The sequence below is a fragment of the Thermobia domestica genome, chromosome 8 (genome assembly GCF_964235325.1).
Source record: "Thermobia domestica chromosome 8, izTheDome1.hap1.1, whole genome shotgun sequence".
Lineage (NCBI taxonomy): Eukaryota > Metazoa > Arthropoda > Insecta > Zygentoma > Lepismatidae > Thermobia > Thermobia domestica.
Genome location: NC_137461.1, coordinates 121,242,584 through 121,267,736, shown reverse-complemented (window position 1 = coordinate 121,267,736; position 25,153 = coordinate 121,242,584). Strand labels below are relative to the sequence as shown.

At 35.5% G+C, this 25,153-nt stretch overlaps 1 protein-coding gene across 1 annotated transcript in view; it reads left to right on the top strand.

The window, feature by feature from the left end:
• Ufd1 (ubiquitin fusion-degradation 1-like) overlaps nucleotides 1–25,153 on the top strand; it is a 43,310-nt gene that overhangs the window by 1,853 nt on the left and 16,304 nt on the right. Inside the window, exons 2-5 of the mRNA XM_081768950.1 lie at nucleotides 11,696–11,810; nucleotides 17,417–17,571; nucleotides 18,970–19,242; nucleotides 23,521–23,654. Of these exons, the coding sequence (XP_081625076.1) occupies nucleotides 11,696–11,810; nucleotides 17,417–17,571; nucleotides 18,970–19,242; nucleotides 23,521–23,654 (677 nt within the window). The remainder of the gene's footprint in view (nucleotides 1–11,695; nucleotides 11,811–17,416; nucleotides 17,572–18,969; nucleotides 19,243–23,520; nucleotides 23,655–25,153) is intronic.

Here is a 25,153-nt window from a genome sequence, read left to right as displayed (position 1 = left end):
CAACCACTTTTTTAACTTTTACTATTCCCCTTACCTGACTTTCACTCATTCTTCCTCATGAACTTAATATTCTCCAATTGATCCCGTAAATTTTCTAAATTTGGTCCGGCGATATAACACTTAAGCCAAATCGACTCATAATTTCCTTCGTGCAGGTCGAGTTTAGGTTATTTCACTAAATTTGTTATTGTTTTCCAAAATATTTGCACTAAGGGGGATGACAGAACTCCAGTTAGCATTGATGATGCATGAAGGAGCCACCATTAATAGTTGTTGAAAACTTAGAATTGTTTCAACGATTTGCATATAAATACGGCGTTAGGATATATGCATAAACACTACTGTGCAAAAAACACACTTACCATTGTTAGGTGTTCACACTGAAAAGCACGAATGCTATCTATTCTAATCAGTGCAGAGTGAAGCCGGCAGGCTTCCCAACGTATGCGTTCATCGAAAGTTGCGGCGTTAGCGACGGTGGATACGGACATAAGCGAAGATAGTTGAAACACTTATGTTCCTCATTTTATTAGATCCCTTGTCTGTCGGACAGCTCTATCTTCAATAAGACTAAGTGGTTACGGACCGTAGAGTGTGGCAGGGCAGGTTAGCTTGTTAGTAAGGGTAGGCTGCAACCTGTTTCGTTTGCAAGTACGTTAATGTTGGTTTTCGTAGTGAGAAGAATTCAAGAATTAGCTTGGTCGAGCAGAAAACTAATAAGAGGATTACAAATAGTGGAGAAGAAAAGAATAATTTTAGACGTAATTGAAAAGAAGAGAAACTGGTTGGTATATTGAGTGAGAAGGAATTGTATCATGAGGAACGAGCTAGAGGATATGGTAAGAGGAAAGAGAGAGAGAGGGTAGCAGGAAGGAGGTTACGTTTGATGGACAGTATCAAAACAGAAAAATCGTACGTGAATACGAAGAGGTTAGCAAGAGACCGCGAAGCATGGAAGTTTCTCAGTCGGGGGAAGTGACCTGCCAATGATGGCAGAATATCTATGATGTTGATGATCATGTTATTTAGGCTAGGCGAGCCGAGTAATTAATGAAAGAATTAGTGAAGTGAGAATATAGGAGAACCCTAAGCAAACCTACGGACACGGTATTGTCCACCACAAACTTACATGGCGTGGAATGTAACCAAGAATCTCTCGCATCGAGGTGAGCAGTTTGCCACTGTGGCCTCTCAACTGTACTTGTTTACATATCGTTGTATAAGTTATGACAAGCTAGTTAGCATCTTTTCCGATTCCGAGCAGGGCGAATGTAGAGAGCACCCCAGAGTGTTTATGTAGGAGTACGTTCGAAGCATTGGTGGAAGTACGCAAAACCAAAGGTGTGCGTATTTTCTGTCTCACTTGTATTTTACCGAATAGATTACTTCGTCGTGGTAAACTGAAATTTAGGGAACGGGGAAATAAGCGAAGCAATAGTGGAAAAATTAGGTGACGTAGCAGTTAGCGGAAAATTAGGTACCATAGCAAATGACGGAGAATTACGTGATAGACGGTTATCTGTTAGAACTCGCCAATACGTTAGTTTTGGGGTTCACGGTTCATGCAGCACCATTTTCATTTTAATTGCTTTCATGTATACTGATACATCTGTGAGAATACTATTATGCCAGCTTTGTAAGATCTACATCAGGGAAGTGGAAAAAAAGTGGAAATACAATACCGTTTTAATTGTTACGGCAAACAGCTGTACAGTTATAGAAATAATAAAATGTTAACTGTGAAACAGCCAATCAGGACAGTGGAAGTTAAAAATTGTAGGTGAAACTGCTTTGCAAGGAAAACAGGGTACGAGCGGTATAAAATTATCTGCAGAAAGTGATACCAGAAGAAGTTACAAACACTGTCTTATTACTTTGACTCTTCTTACGTGAGAAAGTTTTAGAGAAGTTGGGGCAATACGTGCGGAAGATTTTACTGTATGGAGATACCCTTCCATCTTCCCCCAGAAGTTTAGAATGTAAATGGAGCTCCATTAACTGCAAACTTAGAAACAAATAACAGTTGCAAAGAATGGAATAATAACTTAGATGGGTGTAAACATCCCTCGTCGATGTGGAAGCTTATCGAGTTTTAACAGTTTACTGCTGTATATTACCGGATTTTCCACTTCTTTCATGTCACTTCGATTCCCGGCGGGAGCTCATGTGGTTTCGGATTCCACGTTAATCAGTAGGTCTCTGTCTCGTCATAGAGCTTCGCTGCTGAAAGGGACGTTAAACTTAAAACTCAACCCGACTCATTCTTTCATATCACCTAATTTTTCTATAATCTTCGCCGTACATGTATAAAGATGACACAGGTACTATTACTTCTAGAAATTAGTTATTGTAAGATATTAATATGCAAATTTAATGCTCCAATGAAAAAAATGTGTATGCATAGTTTTTAAATAGCTTAATATTGAACTACGTCCTTATATCCACAAGTCTTAGATTGAATTAGGTCATGTAATTCATTAGACGCGTGTATCCAGAACTTAGTCCTAAATTTTCATTTTCGTTGCAGAGGCTGCGTATAGCACTGACCGACACTGCATGAAAGTAGTGACTAGTATGAATATTGCTGGATTTAACAAAACTATTCATACCCCTTTGAAATTATGCTTTAAATGAAGTGCACTTGCACAACTGTTATCTATTCCAAGTTACTTATATTTGTTTTTCATATGTATGCAAGTATTAGTATCCCCTAGTGTAGAAATGAGTTTTTCAAAAAAGCATCACTTCATAAAATACTTTATTTTATATAGAAACTTAAAACGTCCTCTGATGCTGCAGTAAGGACCATGTGGAAAACTTTCTGAATAACATTTATTAAGCTTCTATGATCATCGATAAAGAATACTTGCTTACTTATCTGAAATATCGGAAAGCTTTTCAGTTTCTAAGAATACAGTTAGATAAGTTCTGTTTTATCTTGTAATATCTATTCCATATGCTCTGTCAGTGAAAACTTAGCTTGTAAGTTAAAGGTTAATCTAGCGTAACCATCGTCAGCAAAAGCATATACCAATCCCATTTTTAAAGGATTATTCAGACCTATATGTAACATCCCAGTTGGATGTTCCAATCTGGAATATACATGGAGCATTTGGAATATTTCGCAAAAAAAAAAAAAAAAAAAAAAACAACTGCTGAGAAAAAAGAAGTGAGTAATGTCAAGCATGGCGCATGAGAATATGCTCATGTAATATATATTGATTACGCAATTGATTTTATTTCTTCATATTAGCAATTTTTATTATTTTTGTCATTTCAATATTTTGTTTGTAGAGGAAAGGTAGTGTAGGATTTGTTGTAATAGTTTATTATTTCATACAGTTTGTAGTAAGGAAATTCGTTTCAAGGATGGTACTTTTATTATTATTATTTTATTTGCTTAGGATTTTCGAAGTTACTAAGAGGGAAGTAGGAAATGGATTGAACTAGGTAATAACCGAATTTATTTTAATCTTCAAAATTTCTTGTTCGGCCATATTTAATATTTTACGTTCTTCGAAAACATATTTCTTTTCTAATCCAGGTATCCAATAAGCAATTAGGCTCTAGAGGGATAAAAGAAAGGTGTTTAGATTTAATTGGTTTTCAGTTACGTCATCATGAAAACAATTCTATGATTCGCTTTTAATTACCCATGGTTCTGTTGTAAGAGGCTTCTAGACGCTGGTATGGCGGGATGCTGTATCCTAGGAGGGACCCGTATTGAATGGTTCCTGGAAAACTTTCAAGAAAACGATTAAATCCGTGATTCAACCCTCAAAATAACTAAAATTATGCTTTCGAGATGTTAGAGGAATGTCTACATTTGAATGTAAACTGATTTGTCAGTGAGGGTTGTATAAAACAGTTCTGTCATCTGTTTGAACGTGGTGTTCGAGGTTCACGGCTTGGCGGATCCATGTTAATGTGGACAGTTGGAACAATCGCTATTGTTCATGATAACCTTGGAGTTTCTTTTGGAGAGGTAAAGTGTGGCAGACTACATCCAGATAAAACATGGCTTTGGGTCAGTTCAGTTGGACTTGTTATTTACCTTGTAATAACGAAGTAACCAGGAGGCTGGATTACTGTTTTCTTGGAGTGATGAGGTGTCAGTATCCTAGTTATTCCAACTAGGACAGCAAGTAAGTCTCATTCAGATTAATGCGTGTCTCGTGAACTACGGAAACTCGTCAGTGGAATCTACAAGAATTAGTGGATTGTTTATGTGGATTTTATTTTTATTTTTTTTATTTTTATTTTTTTTTTTTACGGAATCTTCAAAAGTGATAACCTTGACTAACTCTTTGGCTAAAATTTCGTATGTGCAAGAATCATAATGGCAATGATGGTGTAGTAAGCTAAAGTTCCCTCGGATACCTTCGATAATATATTCCACATGTAGTTCGAAAGTATACCTTTTGGGGTTAGGGGGGAATTTGTATCGTAACTTCAAAATGTGATGATCATAGTTTGGCTACATTGATATAAATAGTCTTATTTCAGAAATAACAACCTTCCAAATTAATATCTTAAATAATTGGCTCTTAAAATTACTATTGACATTATTTTTGTGGTATGATGTTTCGATATTTCAATATAAAGTAAAGAAAGAAATCAGAATCTTGTACAACAATGCAATTGGGTGCTAGAAATTAACGAGGTTCGATCGTCATTTGTCTGCTTCCGTCTTCAGTATGAGCTTTCGCTATATAGTATTCATTTGTTTATGATGACATTTTTCCTGAATTAAAAGAAAACTGTTTACACTGATGGATTATTCGGAATGTTGATCTAAAAATTTGTTAGAGGAACTCAATACTTCATATTAGTTCCTATTGAAAGAAGGCTAAGTAAATTATTAAGTAGAATAAATATTTTCTCTCTGCCAGATATGAAAAATGTAAACAGTTGCGTTGCATGTTTATGTGCTATCTGATCGTGTTGTTTTGCTCGAGGCTCATATATATCGTCATAGGATGTATTTTGGGAGAAGCGCTTGAGAACAGGGAATCTAGATTAAAATTTTGTGGATAATATTTACATTGAAGGTCAGTGCCTGTAATATTTTCGTGTGTGAGTATTTATATGTGTACTTAGAATAGGTCTTGTAGTAGTAGGTTAGATTAGGTATATAATAAAATAAATATTGTGTCCCTTGATAATGTTGAATGAAACGTAAGAATGTGGAAAGGGGCCGAAAGTAGCACTGACATTTACCCTGATTCTCTATAAGCCAAGTAACCCGTACTGTATAGAGCTGTTTTGAGAGCGTAGTATGCGATCCGCAGATTGTACAATGCAGAGCAGAGGTACTTAATATTTTAAATTCTTAATAAGCTTTGAATTCCTTCTACATTATTGGCAAGAAACTATGTAAACAAGTTCAGAATTATTTCGAAAAGAGGACATTCAAAATTAAATCCTGTATTATTTGAAGTACATGAAACTATTTGGATAAACCTGTTTTGGAAGTTGAATAATGTAACGTTACTGTGTATATTATTATTATTATTTGGAGTTTATAATAAATAATTCAGTGGAAGAAACTTTTCATTTCACAAGCAGAACTGTATTCGTATTGCTAGGTAGAGATTTGCTGGTGTTTTAATATATTTTCATTAGGAAGCGGAAGCTAGTGCAAGGGTTATTTCGAATGTAAACAAACCTCGTATTTGCGTTGTATGAGAATGGAAACCGTGCTTGGAAAACAGTTTGTGGAATCTTCTTCATGTTAGACAACTTTTGGCTTCAAAATCAATATTTTATTGAATAGTTAATTTTATTTTCGAGCTTTTTTTTTTCTTTCCTGTGAGCGCTTGCTTAATCTGGAAAGTTGAAGTACTCGCGTTTTGTATCCATGCCTGGCAATTGATTGGGTTCTCAAATCACAGTCAAAGGTCGGAGGTATGCATACGAGCCGTGAGAGTCAACGACCAAGATTGAGTCAAGGCTTTGTCCCGAGTTCGAATCCAGGCTTGTATTTGAGTCTTCCATTCCATATTGCACTGAAGTAGCATACACACGAAGGGCTTGTTCTCTGAACGGGTGTAGGCCTAACCTAGTACAGAGGACTGACCCCTTCGGGTAACTGCTCGTCCATGGTAATGTGGAAAGGTGACATCATCATCCTTATTATCATCAAGTTGCGCAATACAGTAAACAAGTAGTAGTAGTAGTAACAAAAGTCAGAGCATAGACAGCCCATAGAGAGTAGTTAGTAATTCACTCGTTTACAAACGAGTGTCGATCTAAAAAGCTATTAATAAAAACATACAATGTAAATCATAGTTTTTTTTTTAAATATATAATTTTTTTTTTAAAGTAAAAATGGCGACTCAGCCTTAGGATATGGTTTCCATGAGCACGTAACCGTTCTCATAGCAAGCAGCCTATTAGGAAGTTGTGATACAAATTGCCAAAATCCCGAGGGTATTCGTGATTGTATGTGGAATATATTTGAGATGGTAGTCTGGGAACTAAAAGTGTAGCAGAAGATTAAGAAAATGGTGCGCATACGTAGAGTTATCAAAGGTGATGGTGTAGTAGTAAACATTCAAAAGAATATTGCACTGCAATCTATAGTGCCAGATCATGTTTTAGTTGTTAACAGTAATGAAGGTTCAAGAGATGTAAATATAGTTACAATAACTGGAATTGTTTATGATAATAGAAGTGAGGAATGTAGGTTCTTGTGCAAAGACAATGCTGTGTGTCTTTCAGTGGACATCAATCAGAATGAGCGTGATAGATGTGTAAGCGAGTATGATAAGGATGGAAATTTCGCGAAACTTGTTGAATGTTTATTAAATACCAGAGGTGTGGTTTGTGAACCACCAGACAAGGACAAAAACCAAGATGTATTTGGAAACATGTCTGTAATGTCTAGTATTTCTAATGTAAATCATAGTATTGTAAATGACGATACATGCGAGTCTCAAGTTTGCGTAAATGTCCTTCAGGATAATACGGAAGTATGTTACAAAGGAACTAACGATAGACTAGGTGTATTGAATTTCAACAATCGGATTTTTGGCCAGCACACGAATTCAAACTGTGATAATTACAATCATGAAAGGTCACAGTTTGCATTCGTGAATCAACCTGTAGATAATCTATCACAACGTGTGGTTGATCAACTCAGTGAGCGATCTAATATAGAGTGCGCGAACATTGAAAGAATTTCGAGCGTGAAGGAATGTTTTCGAACTCCTGCAAATGTTGGGGATATGAAAACTGGAATGGAGATCGATAAGTGGAATTGTGTTTCGACTTGTTTCGATGCGGAATATCCTGGGACGATTTCTATTTCAGTTTGCATATCAATGATGATGTCAAAGGGAACTGACACGAGAGATAACAGTGAGGAGTATTTTCGTTCATCAGTAAGTTCTAAAGGTCGGATTCTAAGTAGTAGATCAGTATTTGAGGTTGATTCAGGTTCGCTATCGTGTAGTCAGGTGGACAGATTTTGTTACATAGAGTGTATGCAGGATAATAGGCTGGAAAAGGAAATTGAAATGACAGGATCAAATGGTGAATCGCAAATGGGAAATGATGGTTCCATCTCTTCTGTACCTCTTAATTCGGTATTTACGGTACAAATGAAACAGATTAGCAACACATCAGATAACGATTTACTACGAGAGAGAGGAAAGGGTGAGAGACGAGTTCCGCATTTCAGATCCCTCAATTCGGTGAAACAGACGAAAAAGGTAAACTCTGATATGTCCCAAGGGAAGCAATATTGTGGTTTCAGTGGCGGATACCACCTACCAATAAAATCCCGTGTGAACATAAAGAAAACTGTAGGGTTGATAGAAAAGAGTGATGTAAGGTGTTTTGATAAGACAGTGTGTTCAACAAATCATGAGACGGGACATCAAGTGATGACAAACAACGAACACGATGTGAGTCATACAGGTATATCATATGTGGAACTTGATACTCGGCAGGAACACGTAGGTTATGAAGGGTGTAATCCATTAGTAAAAGGAAAACAAAAGCGATTCAGTGGCGTAGCATGCCCTGGGAAGAGATTTCGATCTCACATGACAGAATTTTGTGTGAAGCGGAGAAGTCAAAGGAATAGAGTGATGAGTTCAGGAAAACGAAAGAAAAGGTGGAAAGTTAGGAATCAGTATGCATTCTCCAAGCTTCATGGTCAAAGATTACGAGTGAAAAGACACAGGCATTTAATGCTGAACAGATGGTCAATACCAGGCAATTGGTATACCAGTGGACCACCGATGGTAACTGGACTAATGTCATTGAAAGTAAGACATGCAGTTCCATCAAATCAGAGCTTCTGTAGACTTGTGCGGAAGAGGGAAAAGAAGAAAAGAAATTCTTCCAACTGGTATTTTCCAGTTTACAGAATTTCTCCTGTTCGACCAGGAGGATGTAACATCCCAGTTGGATGTTCCAATCTGGAATATACATGGAGCATTTGGAATATTTCGCAAAAAAAAAAAAAAAAAAAAAAAACAACTGCTGAGAAAAAAGAAGTGAGTAATGTCAAGCATGGCGCATGAGAATATGCTCATGTAATATATATTGATTACGCAATTGATTTTATTTCTTCATATTAGCAATTTTTATTATTTTTGTCATTTCAATATTTTGTTTGTAGAGGAAAGGTAGTGTAGGATTTGTTGTAATAGTTTATTATTTCATACAGTTTGTAGTAAGGAAATTCGTTTCAAGGATGGTACTTTTATTATTATTATTTTATTTGCTTAGGATTTTCGAAGTTACTAAGAGGGAAGTAGGAAATGGATTGAACTAGGTAATAACCGAATTTATTTTAATCTTCAAAATTTCTTGTTCGGCCATATTTAATATTTTACGTTCTTCGAAAACATATTTCTTTTCTAATCCAGGTATCCAATAAGCAATTAGGCTCTAGAGGGATAAAAGAAAGGTGTTTAGATTTAATTGGTTTTCAGTTACGTCATCATGAAAACAATTCTATGATTCGCTTTTAATTACCCATGGTTCTGTTGTAAGAGGCTTCTAGACGCTGGTATGGCGGGATGCTGTATCCTAGGAGGGACCCGTATTGAATGGTTCCTGGAAAACTTTCAAGAAAACGATTAAATCCGTGATTCAACCCTCAAAATAACTAAAATTATGCTTTCGAGATGTTAGAGGAATGTCTACATTTGAATGTAAACTGATTTGTCAGTGAGGGTTGTATAAAACAGTTCTGTCATCTGTTTGAACGTGGTGTTCGAGGTTCACGGCTTGGCGGATCCATGTTAATGTGGACAGTTGGAACAATCGCTATTGTTCATGATAACCTTGGAGTTTCTTTTGGAGAGGTAAAGTGTGGCAGACTACATCCAGATAAAACATGGCTTTGGGTCAGTTCAGTTGGACTTGTTATTTACCTTGTAATAACGAAGTAACCAGGAGGCTGGATTACTGTTTTCTTGGAGTGATGAGGTGTCAGTATCCTAGTTATTCCAACTAGGACAGCAAGTAAGTCTCATTCAGATTAATGCGTGTCTCGTGAACTACGGAAACTCGTCAGTGGAATCTACAAGAATTAGTGGATTGTTTATGTGGATTTTATTTTTATTTTTTTTATTTTTATTTTTTTTTTTTACGGAATCTTCAAAAGTGATAACCTTGACTAACTCTTTGGCTAAAATTTCGTATGTGCAAGAATCATAATGGCAATGATGGTGTAGTAAGCTAAAGTTCCCTCGGATACCTTCGATAATATATTCCACATGTAGTTCGAAAGTATACCTTTTGGGGTTAGGGGGGAATTTGTATCGTAACTTCAAAATGTGATGATCATAGTTTGGCTACATTGATATAAATAGTCTTATTTCAGAAATAACAACCTTCCAAATTAATATCTTAAATAATTGGCTCTTAAAATTACTATTGACATTATTTTTGTGGTATGATGTTTCGATATTTCAATATAAAGTAAAGAAAGAAATCAGAATCTTGTACAACAATGCAATTGGGTGCTAGAAATTAACGAGGTTCGATCGTCATTTGTCTGCTTCCGTCTTCAGTATGAGCTTTCGCTATATAGTATTCATTTGTTTATGATGACATTTTTCCTGAATTAAAAGAAAACTGTTTACACTGATGGATTATTCGGAATGTTGATCTAAAAATTTGTTAGAGGAACTCAATACTTCATATTAGTTCCTATTGAAAGAAGGCTAAGTAAATTATTAAGTAGAATAAATATTTTCTCTCTGCCAGATATGAAAAATGTAAACAGTTGCGTTGCATGTTTATGTGCTATCTGATCGTGTTGTTTTGCTCGAGGCTCATATATATCGTCATAGGATGTATTTTGGGAGAAGCGCTTGAGAACAGGGAATCTAGATTAAAATTTTGTGGATAATATTTACATTGAAGGTCAGTGCCTGTAATATTTTCGTGTGTGAGTATTTATATGTGTACTTAGAATAGGTCTTGTAGTAGTAGGTTAGATTAGGTATATAATAAAATAAATATTGTGTCCCTTGATAATGTTGAATGAAACGTAAGAATGTGGAAAGGGGCCGAAAGTAGCACTGACATTTACCCTGATTCTCTATAAGCCAAGTAACCCGTACTGTATAGAGCTGTTTTGAGAGCGTAGTATGCGATCCGCAGATTGTACAATGCAGAGCAGAGGTACTTAATATTTTAAATTCTTAATAAGCTTTGAATTCCTTCTACATTATTGGCAAGAAACTATGTAAACAAGTTCAGAATTATTTCGAAAAGAGGACATTCAAAATTAAATCCTGTATTATTTGAAGTACATGAAACTATTTGGATAAACCTGTTTTGGAAGTTGAATAATGTAACGTTACTGTGTATATTATTATTATTATTTGGAGTTTATAATAAATAATTCAGTGGAAGAAACTTTTCATTTCACAAGCAGAACTGTATTCGTATTGCTAGGTAGAGATTTGCTGGTGTTTTAATATATTTTCATTAGGAAGCGGAAGCTAGTGCAAGGGTTATTTCGAATGTAAACAAACCTCGTATTTGCGTTGTATGAGAATGGAAACCGTGCTTGGAAAACAGTTTGTGGAATCTTCTTCATGTTAGACAACTTTTGGCTTCAAAATCAATATTTTATTGAATAGTTAATTTTATTTTCGAGCTTTTTTTTTTCTTTCCTGTGAGCGCTTGCTTAATCTGGAAAGTTGAAGTACTCGCGTTTTGTATCCATGCCTGGCAATTGATTGGGTTCTCAAATCACAGTCAAAGGTCGGAGGTATGCATACGAGCCGTGAGAGTCAACGACCAAGATTGAGTCAAGGCTTTGTCCCGAGTTCGAATCCAGGCTTGTATTTGAGTCTTCCATTCCATATTGCACTGAAGTAGCATACACACGAAGGGCTTGTTCTCTGAACGGGTGTAGGCCTAACCTAGTACAGAGGACTGACCCCTTCGGGTAACTGCTCGTCCATGGTAATGTGGAAAGGTGACATCATCATCCTTATTATCATCAAGTTGCGCAATACAGTAAACAAGTAGTAGTAGTAGTAACAAAAGTCAGAGCATAGACAGCCCATAGAGAGTAGTTAGTAATTCACTCGTTTACAAACGAGTGTCGATCTAAAAAGCTATTAATAAAAACATACAATGTAAATCATAGTTTTTTTTTAAATATATTTTTTTTTTAAAGTAAAATATATTAATATACTCTGTTGTTACTTTCTAGTTTGGGTTTAATATGTTTCCGGAAATTCCTAGACCCTTCAACACTCAGTATAAGTGTTATTCAGTATCAATGTTACCAGGGAATGAACGTCATGATGTAGAACGAGGAGGGAAAAGTAAGTGTTTATTTGCTGGAATATCATATGTATGTAAATCAGTTATTTTTTAACGAAGTGAGTTATTGTTTTTTTTCTTTCTTTTTTTTAATGCATATCTCAAACCGCCTATGTCTTTACACTGCAAACAAGGAAACAGGAATGTAAACAATTTATTAAAACCAAAAGTATTTTTTGCATAGGCATATGTGTGAAATGGTTCAGAGCCAGAGTGAATTTAAAAATAATTCGCATCTTTATTCACTTCTTTTATTGGTATGCAAATTAGATTAAGTTACTGTATTTCTGACCCAGTGAATTCACTTCGACTAAATTAGATCTTCAGTACTCTATAGCCTTTTGAAATAGTACATTTGTTTTAATAATGTGTGTAAGTGTAACTTTGTGCAGTGACTTTACTTGTATAGTTTTGTATCTTTTTAGCCTTATGAAGTGACTCTTAAAATATTCACAAATATGCAAAATCAGTACAACGTGTTTCTTTCAGGTGTCTTCTGCGGATGAGTCAGTAGACTCATCGGCTTAATAATCAAGGGGTTCCGCGTTCAAGTCCAGGTAGAGAACAATTTCTTCCGGGTGCAAACAAAGTAGTGGTTAGGATGCAACTTTGTGAGCTGTAAATTCCCTCTGTTACATGAGAATATTAAGGCCGAACAAACTTATTTGTACCCATAAGTAATCTAAATAAATAAAGCAAATTATTCAAACCAAAAAGCTGGTTTAAAAAAAAAATAAAATAAAATTAAAAAAAATTGGGCTTTCTGTTTGAAATAATAATGAAGATCAGCAAGCATTCTATTGTCAGTACAGTCCACTATCAAAATGGGTTAAAAGAAAAAGAAAAAACTTCAAACGTCTGTATCTGAAAATTAAGATTTTTAGACTTGTTCACCTTCTCCCATGAAAGTCTGAGCATACTATTGAGTTTTTAGAATTTTCCAGACAAAATAAACTATTCATACAAACCACAGTTTCTTGGATCTGTTTTACAAAATAAACACTATTGTACCCATAAGGAACTGAACATACACTGTTCTATTTCCATTGAGACAAATTTATTGAGAAAGTTAATGTTCATCGAAGTGTCGATCTTTAGTCTTGATAAGAGTTTTACAAATCCAAAGCATTTGTTTGATACATTTATTCAGCTTTTGTGACTCCAATAGCTTTGGAGAGCCTTTCATAGATATTCAACATTCGTTGGCATATGTTCACCGACTGTCATCTGAAATTCATCCCACAGGAGCTCAATGGATGACAAATCGTGAGACTGTGGGGGCTATTCCATTTTTGTAAGGATGTGAGCTTGTTCTTTCCTTTGCAGATAATTGTTGCACCCTATAGCAGAACATGCCGCGATCTGCGATGTGATCGCAGAAAATTTGGCGCGCCCTTGCAGAAAAATTGCCAGAGGAAAAAATATCCAACAGAAAATATAATTACATAGAAAATACAAGACAGAGATGCAACGTAATAGCGAAACGCCTACGCGATTTACCAAGAGATCGCAGTAATCGAGCACCAGATGGCTCTGGCAGTCTTTTGAAATGATTTATTATTTCACGAATTTCGGTTTTGTGGAGCTTAACTTTTGTTTAATTATTTTCCTTATGAGGAAATAAAGTAGCAAGCTTTGCGATTGAGTGCTGAAATATAAAATTCCTGTAATATTTAATCTCGTAAATGAGACTGCCAAAGCCATCTGGTGCTCGATTACTGCAATCCCTTGCAAAATCGCGTAGACGTTTGGCTGTTTACGTTATACCTCTGTCTTGTTATTTTCTCTGTGGTACAATGCATGCCTACTATGTGTAAATGTCTTATATGCACGGGCGACTCACATAAATATAGTTTGAACTGTTTTTACGTCGCGTAAAACGTATTTTTAACAATCACACGTGTTTCTTCTGCAGAAAATTTCTGAGTTACAAAATCTCATCGCAGATAGAAAAAGAAAGTTCTGCATCGGGTTGGTGCATAACTTAGGAGAATGTTTGGAACTGTTATCATGTTGTAGTATAAAGTTACGGCCCAAACTCCGTGTTTCTAATGGAATTGCATGTCTCACGTAAATATTGTGATATACGTTTTTGTCAATTATTGTGATTGTTTGATTTAGATCACCAACTTGATTGCCTGTAAAACATCCCCACACAATGACACTACCGTTTCAAAGTTTTATTGTAAATATTACACATCGGGATGAAAGCATTTTTCGGAAGGGCGACGCGCAATCATCTGGCGTTGAGAACCTAAAAGTTCAAATTTAGATTCGCGGACAAAGTAATCTTTTCCATTGTTCATCGGTAAGTCAGTACATTTTTGCAATGTTTCTTGCTCGAAGGAGTGGTTTCTTTACTGCAATCTTATTCCCAAGACCGTAAACCTGCAGGCTTCGGATCTCCGCCCTATTTAATGCCGATTTGGAACGGCTGTTCCGTAGTTCTGTTGCTACTTCCGGAGCGATTAAAATCTGTATTCCGTTTTCGTATAGTCCTATTGAACTTGTCCTTACGAGAAGTTGTTATTTGTAGACGACCAATTTGTTTCCGTGCAATATTTACACCAGTTTGTGACTGTCTTTTAAGAGTCAGAAGCTTTGCCCCGACTAATATCTGGAACCACTGAGTGATTTTCCGCGGAGAATGCCCAAGTTTCTCAAAATAACCACTTGAGCACGTGATTCGGCATTAAGTTATTCTTGCGCTTTTTATAATACTTCCACGTTCTTCACAGTAATTTACTGATTCACGCGAATGAAAGCAGTACGATTGCATACAACAAATCGCACCGAAATTTATCCATATACGACAGGATTGAATAGCACACACACACAAATGTTTGTCGTAATATGCAGAAAACTACTTATAAGAATTCGTACAAACACTATCAGATGTTGAAACGATGCATCACCAGACAAAGGGTGACGTTAGTTGTCTGCTCGTTATTTATTTGTGTACTGCAAAGCGGTTTTCCTCAATAAATGTATCTTAATGTAAACAGGATCTGCATTTTTCGTATCCTTATATGAACAACGTTTATTTTACAAAACAACCCCAATAAACAGGGTTTTGTATAGACATAATGTCTTTTAATTGGAAAATCAGTAGTGTACTCAGACTTTTGACAATGATTATATATATATATATATATATATATATATATATATATATATATAGGGTGTTAATGAACTACACCGACAAACTGTAAGAGGTGATTCCTCACATCAAAATAAGAGAAAAAGTTCATATGGCGAAAAGTGACAGAGCTAGGGCTGTCCAAAATCGCGAAAGGGCTAAATTTCAACAGGCCGTATTTAGAATTCCAGAAACTGTAGATGATGGTCCTTATCAGCATAAAGGAAGTCACGCATACATAATCCAAAACTGCATATGTTTATGAACGCTGATATTTATATGCTTTATGGACGCCCGTTAACATGTTAAGAAACAAACGGCGTACTACCAAACCGTTACCAAAGCATTGAAGCGCAGAATTGTCTAGGATTGCTCAGTAGGCGTCAGCATCCATTGTCCCAGGAATCAGCACCAGGGGTTTCTGTCCAAACTATGAGAAACGGGCCCATACCATGATTCCATCATCGTCAAAGTGTACAGTATGAATAATGCACTCCAACAAGTAGCGCTCGTCTGGTGTGCACCATGTCCACACACGTCCGTCGGTTTGCCATAACATGTAATGTGGTTCGTCACTCCACATGATTCTCTCCCACTGCCCCACCGTCAACTCATAGCATGTTCGCACCATTGTAATCGGCGGTATTTGTTCCCTTGTGTGATCTGTGGCTTATGGGCAACAGTTCGCCCATTGAACCCCAGTCTTTACACCTCGTGTGGAATAATACATGTACTAGCATCACTTCCAGATGCCAACTGAAATTCTGTGAGTACAGTGTGTAACGATTTTTACCAGTATACTTTCACTATGCCTATGAGTCTTAACCGGTCTCTGTGAGATAACTTTCGTAGCATCCCTGGTCGAGGTTGAGGTTTTATCACTCCCTCTTATTTTCGTTTTTCTTCTATGTTACACACTATAGTATGTAAGATCTGGAATTTGCCAGAAATTTCACATATTAAATGACCGAATCGGCGGGCTCCAATAATCATGCCCATTTCATCTACTTAAACCTCGTCGGCCATTCATTTCAACTGCAGCCGCTTATATGATGTTCTCCCAAGCGTTCACTTTCCTTCTATCGCCATAGGTGATTGATGCATTTGTGTCGTCTGAACGAGTACTTGTCTCTCGGGAGGTCATTAATGGCTATATATACTGGGTGGAAGGTAACATCACCGAAAAAACTTTGGGAGGTGATTTCTTATACGAAATGAAAGAAAAAGTTCTAATAAACATGGGTCGAAAAACGTCTCCTTTCAGAGTTACGAACTGCCGAAAGTTCGGGAAATCACGATTCAAAACGCCCTGGCTTAGAAAATATGAGATCTATCCCAAGCAGTTTAAGGAATTACACAAGAACTAGCATGCGCTCATCTAAATATCCATGTTTCACCATCCTCTGTTATCGGCGAAACGAACTGTAAAAAGGAAGTTGAGCTATAGAGATACTCCTTTAAGTACTATTGGTGCATTCGTTTCGCTGGTACCGGTGAATTCTGAAACATGGATATTTAGACAGAACGCATACTAGTTCTGTGTAATTCCTTAAACTGCTTGGGATAGGGCGTATAATTTCTAAGCCAGGGGGATTTTGAAACGTGATTTTTCGAATATTCGGAGGTTCATAACTCTGAAAGGAGACGTTTTTCGACCCATGTTTATTAGAACTTCTTTCTTTCATTTCATATAAGGAATCACCTCCCAAAGTTTTTCGGTGTTGTTACCTTCCATCCTGTATATATATTTTTTCTCTTTTTAAAGTATAACTTTGGAAAATAGAGAATATTAAAATGCCAAAGTAGTTGGGAAGTACTAAAAATGATATAATAATTGTTATTATTTAAAGTTATGGATTTTTACATGTTTATAATAATTTGTAGACACACTATTTCATGTACTTTTCGGGTTATATTTAATTCGTCTCAGTTCTTAGATATCAAGAGAAGAGAGGCCAATTTTGCCACAAAGTTTTTAAAATTTTCTTAAGGTTTCTTTTATTTGCAACCAACTTAAATAATTATTCAAAAATAATTATTGATTTGAAAAAGTTTGTGGTAAAATTGATTTCTCTTGATATACAAGTAGTAAGAGGAGTTCTTTTAAGTTGCCCAGATTGACTGAGGAAAATGTTAGGGAACACCGAAACAGTTCAGGTAGTAGTACAGTACATTAAATTTAGACACAGTAAATAAAATGGTGCGTTTACAAATGATTTTGTTAATAAGTGGAAGGAACGTTTAATAAGAGCTAGATAAGTTTTTGTGAAATGAAAATATTTACAAATTTCATGCATTTCAATGTTTTAATTTTAATACTTTATTCACTGTTTCTAGTGTTCTCAAAAGTGAGAGCCTGGGCTTATTTGCAATTTAATGCAAAGGAATGATACTGCAATTAGTTATCAACATAAATAAATTTTAAGGGATAAGTTTTTGTGTCTGATGATATATTAATGCTATTTCTAGTTATTATGCCACCGTCAGCTCTTGATCAATTAACCCGACTGAACATTGTCTACCCCATGCTGTTTAAACTGACGAACAAGAAGACGAACCGCATTACGCATTGTGGAGTTCTAGAATTTGTTGCTGATGAAGGAAAAGTTTACCTTCCTCATTGGGTATGTCAATTTTAAGTTACATTTTTATCGTACTATATCTGTTTTTGTCGCAAGTTTGGAATGTTACGTCTCAGAGAAACATATGATTTATGAACTGGGATACAGGAATAATAGGGCAAATCTGCAAGTTAAACTAACATTCTGGTACAGAAATTGTGGCTGCTATCTCCATGGCTTTCCGGTTTTAAAAATATAGTTGTCCTAATATTCGGAACGATTTCCGTGTCAAAACAAGGACGTTAGTATTTCGAAAAGCAGAAAGTTATGAAGATATGATCAGTCACAAATTCTGTACTAGTACTTTCTACTGCAAATTTATTTTTACAATTCCAGCGTTAACTAAGTACGCATTTGAAAACTTCAAGCGTGAGTGTATTACATCAAACAACTTTTAATGTTAAATTCCTGTAATATGTAAAAAGCTTGCCTGAACAGTCTTGAAACGAAACAATATTTTGTCCAATGGTATTATTTCAGCAACCGCTATTGTTGCCATAATATGCCTGACACTAAGAATGTTTACTTTTGCAGATTTTTACATGATACTCACCTTAGTCTTATATATGTAAGAAAACAATACCAAAGCTATTGTTTTTCCTATTGGTGACTGCATACTGTTTTGATTTTTTAAATGTTGGTTTTAATTCTTTTGAGAGATAATTCTTTGAGACACAATTTAATTGTTAACTTTGGCTATTGAATAATTAATTTAAACGAAATTTGATTTATTGATGGATGCAGTTTTAAAATTAATAAATAGTATAGTGGATACAGGTTAATATATTAACCCCTCATGGGATGCCATTTTTTACTGTCCTATTTATAGCTGAAACTAATAGGTCAGAAAGGGAAATAGACTTACACTACCATTTTTAGTTTTATTTTTTTTTTAAGGTTGGCTCCTTGTTAGTTTGTGCGCTTGGAGTTGTAGGTTGAAGAGATGTGATGAGATGCGGAGCGATGAGATGAACCCGCTACTTTTACCTACCTTTTTATTTGACAGTTTATTTTTGTTGTTTAGTTTTTATTTGGTTTTTAAAAGTTATTTTAATAGTTATTTATTTAAAGGTTGGGTGTTAGCATGTGGGATCAGGTTTAATTCAGTTCCATACTAGTTTTTGTTTATTGTCAGTCATTTTCCTATCTTAAAATATGTTTTTAATACTTAATGATTTTTTTTTTTTTTTTGGTCCTTCCTAGCGGGTATGTGACAATACACTAACTCGAAACTTAAGATGACGTATACAGTGTGTGTAGGTGATCAGTAGTTAAAACAGTGACTCTGATACTGTTCAGTACTAGTTTGTGTCATTACTAGTTTTATTTTTATTATTACTACTATTATTAAGATATTACTAGATTATAATTTTGTTAACACTTTTTCATGTGTTATTCTAGATGGTGCAGAATCTTCTTTTGGATGAAGGAGATCTCATTCAAGTGGAAAGTGTTTCATTGCCAGTTGCAACATTCTCACGATTTCAACCTCAGTCGGTGGACTTTCTAGATATAACAAATCCAAAAGCTGTATTAGAAAATGCATTAAGAAATTTTGCTTGCTTAACGGCTGGAGATATAATTGCAATAAAATACAACCAGCGAATTTATGAATTGTGTGTGCTGGAAACCAAACCTGGCACAGCAGTCAGTATTATTGAATGTGATATGAACGTAAGTAGTTTTTTGATTTTGGCTTGCGTATTTATTTGCAACTTGCATCAGTAACTTAGTTCATCATGCAATATTGTGATGTGAATGTAGTGATTTTAAGTTTTAACAACGAGATTTGAATCCAGAACCTCGTTTACCTTATTCAGTAACTTTTTTTTTTTTTTTAAAGACAATTGAAATTACGAATATGCGCAAGAAGGAAGTACATAGTATGAACAATTTACTGAGCCATTATGTAGGCGGTGTCATTTTTAATGCTGAGAACAGTATTGTTATTGTTAACTATAAATTTTCACGTAACTAATGTATATGAAATACCATATATATGTACCTAAGTTACTAGGTGTAACAATGTTGACCAAATTCTTGGTGTTAACACAGTAGTCTTAACAAATAACACACTAACACGAAATTCTTCTTTTATGTCAATGCAAGGATTCTCTCAATTTTTACTCAATAAATCATAACACGTGGCTATCAATTATCAATAAAAATTGCACTTTACGTCTCCTACACTACATAAAACTTAAATTCGATCTACAAAACTACGTGTTACAGATTACGTGATGGCTTAACTATATGAATTTGCCGTTTTTCAAGTCATGAACCAAATATAAAAATCAGACTTTGTTCTTTGTAGTGGTCAGTGAAAAATTTGACGGAAAAATTGGTCAATGTTTGAAATTCTGTTTATCTATCTTGGGGTCATATGACTGTTTTGTGTCGGATAATTGACCCAACGCGTATTGAAATTAAAGTAATAATCAATACCTTAAATAGACCGACCACTTTGTTGTGTAGAATTTTCTAAGTACTTGACTGTGAAATTAATTAAGGTCGTCTTTTCCCGTTATTTTGAAAATGGTTTAAAAGCAACGAATTAGTAGAAACTTTTACTTTTTGCAGTAAACTTCCAAATTATTTTTCACTGTCTCGAATAGTATATTAAAAACATGGAAGTTGATTTTGATTTGATATGACTTATGGTTTAGTGTCCCTTTCAACAACAGTAAGACGTGGACCTACAGCTTAACGTGAGATCCGAATCATATGAGCTCCTGCCGGGTAAAAACGTGGAAGTTATTGCAGGAATTAAGTGATATGAATTTTAATATTTATGTAATTATTCTGTAATCATGTTTTAATATTGAACCACTGAATTTTCGGTACGTTGTGCTGCTGCTGTCCTTGGAGCATGTCTGGAGGTTAAGGTATGGTGAGTTTCAAGTTGTTTCTAGAGAATGAACTGTATATACTGTGATAAATACCTCCTTGTTAAATGTAATTTGAAGATGCATAGGAGAGCAGTACAATATTTTGGGCACATTATGAGGAAATCTAGGAAAGACATCGTTGAAATGATGGTTGCAGGCAAGAGCCACGAGGAAGAACCGTTGGATTTACGAAGTGGCCAATCATTGGTTTATCCTTACAGAATGTCCTAACATGTAAGGAAAGCCAAGGACCATACAGGATGGAGACACCTCATGAAAACTACAATTTAAGATATAACCAGTGTGGCCAGACGCTTAGCCATGATCAAATGATTGACTATCGATTGATGTATTATAGTCTTCTTGAACAGGACAGGACAATAATAATAATAGGTTGCCGTCAAATTACATTTAATAACATATTTATCGTATTGTAGAATCATTCATAACTAACCTACATCTTACCTCGCCTTAACTTGTTCCAAGATATACGCTGTAAGGATAGCATCAGCACCAAGTACCGAAAATTAAGCAGCCCTACAGTAGTAATAAGGTGAATATATTGAAAAGGAGAAAAAACTTCGCGAAAGAACAAAGAGTATATTGTAATATTTTTTAATAAGGATTTTCGAGAATAAAAAGTATGTGGAAATCAGCTTGTCGCTCGAGCCATTAGAAAGAATTAAATATATATATATATATGGAAGTATTCACTGTTTCTGAGTTTCTAAACTATTTTCGTGAAGTGTGTGGTGTAAAATTTGCGTCTCTTTCAATTGAAAAGATACACTGTGTTCTACCTGAAAATTTTTGAGTTTCGTTAACTGCTTTGGCTAAACTGTTAGCACTTTGCTTCCTCTTTAAAGTAGGGTGACCAGACGTACTGATTTTCACAGTACAGTACTATTTTTTAAGCAACTGTCCTGCGTGTTGTGAAGACGCCTAGAAAATCTAGAAATGTCTTTCTTTCTTAAAATGTCATACGAAATGTCCTGAGTTAACTTATTTGCAATATTTTTATGTTTCAGCTTGTACAGTCCGCAGCAAAAAACCTGCAACATGAGCATGTAAGTTTATTGTGAAACGACGAAATCTTTTGCTCCAAAATAAATGTGCAGGGGAGGACGCCAAGGTTTCTCCTGGCGTGATTCGTGCCACTTAGACGTTATGTTGATTCCCTAGGTTTTTAGGCGTAGTTTCACAATAAACTTACATGCTCATGTTGCAGGTTTTTTGCTGCGGACTGTACACTGATGCACGCCATAGCAGTCCATGTGATATTTGCTGTAGCGAAAATAGTTAAATTTAAAAAATAATAGCAAAGTCATATTTAAATATCATTGTATACCTGTAGTTTTAGCTAAAAATACACTATGAGACGTTCATTCAGTAAAATGTGGATAACTTAAATGGATAATGTGTTTGGCATATATTCCGAAGTTGGGCGTCCGCTTTCGTCAAGTTTTTTCACTGTTATCTCCTTTCCACACTTTCTGCAATTTGTTATTAGGTTCATTAATCCGTGCTCTTCACAAACTTTTAAAAGATTTTGCTCGTTATCAATGTATTCCTTCACAAATGTTAAAATTGCTAGTTCATTGCCCTTGTACATTCGCCATGTTGGTAACATAAATGCTCGTTTCTTTCCCACAATGCAACTGTTCAGTTACCTTGCGCCAAGTAGTTCCCTCCGCTCGCCATATAGTCCCATGCTTATAACCGCTTATATATAACAAATAAACAGATTTTTCGAGACTTTTATATATTATCAAGCACACAAACGATCAGATTATCCATATATTTCCTGTAAATTTCAAAAATTTCGCTGGAAACGGACGCCCAACTTTGGAATTTAACCCATGTGTTTTATTGTTGCATTTCTTTGTGTGTAGTGTGGTGCAGTTAAAATGGTATGGAAAGGAGTGACTGTGAAGAGTAAAGGAAGGCTGCTGTAAATTATAAATAAGAGATTATCGATCGCAGCTAGTTTTACTTCATGTACATTTTCATTGTATATAAACAGTAGTCAAAAAAGCCTTGCAGCATTCCTCAGTGATTGAACCTTTGTGTAGTATTGTAACTACGAATATTTAACAAATGTTGAAAACTAGGAAGTCATTAAAATTCATAATTTATTAGGGAGGTTTGTGTTGTCGCTCATATACATCTTGATTGGGTTAGGATAAGAATGAAGAAGCCTTTATTTAGAAATGGAACGACACAAGTTGATGATGATGATTCTTATATTAAAAGTAATAGTCATTCTTATGAGTGCCCTGCCTTGTTTCTGAGAAATGAGTGCAAGCACATATAACGCCACCAGATGTCCAGATCTAGCTTCATTTCCTTATTTAAGTAGCTGTTCAATTGACTTAAAATATCGCTTCAACATAGCGATAACGTCTCATGCTCAGATGATAAATAAATATTTTGTGCCACGTGCTGATTGTAATTTAAGGGGCAGACTACTAAAAATGATACAAAAACTAACCCATTTTTCTTCTGCCCGTTTTTCGTAAGTGAAAAGAGATAATGAGATGTAATTTACCACAATAATAGATAACGTTATTCTACACCCGAAAATATGAATCGGAAGAATTTTCAGTTCTGGCATTCATAGAAATTACAGTGTGGCCAGAATATGAATTACTCAAAAATCTAAGAAAGTGTAATTTTAATAACTCTCTGTTCGTTACAAAATAAATAGAAATATTATTTACAAAGTAGTTTACAAGAAGCCAAGACAACATGATAAGTCATCAGTTACCGTTAAGTTCATTTGTCTAGTCGCTGCCTTAGCGTAGATTTTTGGGTAATTCATATTCTGGCCTCACTAATTTCTATGGATGGCAACAATGAAAATTCTTCCGATTCATATCTTCGGGTGTAGTGTAACATTATCTATTATTGTTGTAAGTTACATTTCATTATCTCTTTTCACTTACGAAAAACGGGCAAAAGAAAAATGGTTAGCTTTTGTATCATTTTTAGTAGTCTGCCTCCTTAATAATAGTACATTTAATATGTGCGTAACTTTCTAAAAGTTTTACTTTATAAATCACAGGTTGAATTTGCTCCACCAGTCGGTTATAAGGAACCTTCACAACCAACCAAAAAGGATGAGGAAATGCACGTGGATCCATCAGAATTAGTGCATGAACCCAATAGATTTATTGCTTTCTGTGGCGAAGGGAACAGGTAAGAAGCGCGTATTCATAAAAAATTATCCGTTCAAATTATTAGGTGTACGTCATTGCTTATCCCAAAACGTCTCCAAAATAAGAAGTTATTCTTCCTTATTTTCAAACTCGGCTTATGAGTGTTGGAAGCTTTTGACTAATTGAAACAAAAAGCAGTGAGGTAGGAAAAAATGTGAGTTAATTTTTCTCATGTATTAAGGTCGTTTAGACTGCTCTTTTCCTTGCTTTCTGAAAACAAATAAACTGACACCTATAGAAAGCAGTTATGATTCAGGTCTTGTCTTGAGTAGTACTCAGTCTGCACTTCTTTTTCTCAGTACGCCGTATTCAGCTTATACCTTATTTACTGCACAGCATACACATAGGGAATTCAAGATGCCGGCTTATATCCTATGTGTATTGTTCATCTTTCATTGTTTTTGATTTTAACATACCTATTGAGCTCCCTCGTGGCTGTATGGTTAGCGTACTTGTTTTCGGCGCTGGAGAGACCGGGTTTGACTCCCAGCGGAAGGTCTTGTGGTTCGGATCCCACTTTAAGCTGGTTTTGGTTCACGTCATATATAGCCTCGCTGCTGAATGGGACGCTAAACCTAACTCATCGAACTAGTCTAACATGCATGTTTCTTTTTGACATGCCAATATAAACGTGAGGGGGAACAAGTGCAAATAGCTTCGTAAAATTCTTATTGTATGTAATGGTAAATTGAAGAGTAACGTTTTTTTCAATACCAAGATTATATGAGGTGGGACTTCTGCTCAAAGTGGAATCCGAACCACTGCTCAGTTTTGTACTTAGGCAAGTACACCCGCTCAGAATCAAACTCAAAAAGCGTGGGTCAGCCATTTGATCGTGAAAGGACACTGCATCTAATGGATTTAAAGCAAAAATATTATGGTGGTTTCGGATGATAAAATGTTCTCGCAGTGAGAACCATAAGTGTTCCCCTTTATATTACATTATCCTGATTCTCTGTGTATTATACAATAATTACAGATAACCTATGAAATCTCTAGAGGTGAGAAGCCTGTGAACTTTCCTGTGGGTTTTATATCACACATTATGTCAAAACTGTCTGTCGAAATGATTGTTACTTTCGTATATTTTAAAATCCTTCTGAGTGTGCTTTGTGGTAGGCAAACGGAAATCTCGTTTGCCCCCCCCATTTTCCTCATTGTATCCCCCATAGCAGAACATGCCACGATCTCCTATGTGATCGCAGAAAATGTGCCGCACCTGTGCAGAATAATTGCCATGTAACGCTGTAATAAAAATATGATAGTATCATCTCGATTTTTTATTTTGGAATTTCTGCAGAAAATTTTTGATCCACAAAAACTCATCGCAGAAAGACAAAGAAAGTTCTGCCATTGAGAATGTATCATGTGAATTTTAGCCCTCCTTGCTGTTTTATTGGTTAGCACTCGTGCCTTTCATATACAAAGTTCTGATATGGTTCAGTGGTTCAGATCCCATATTCAGCTGTAGGTCTCGGA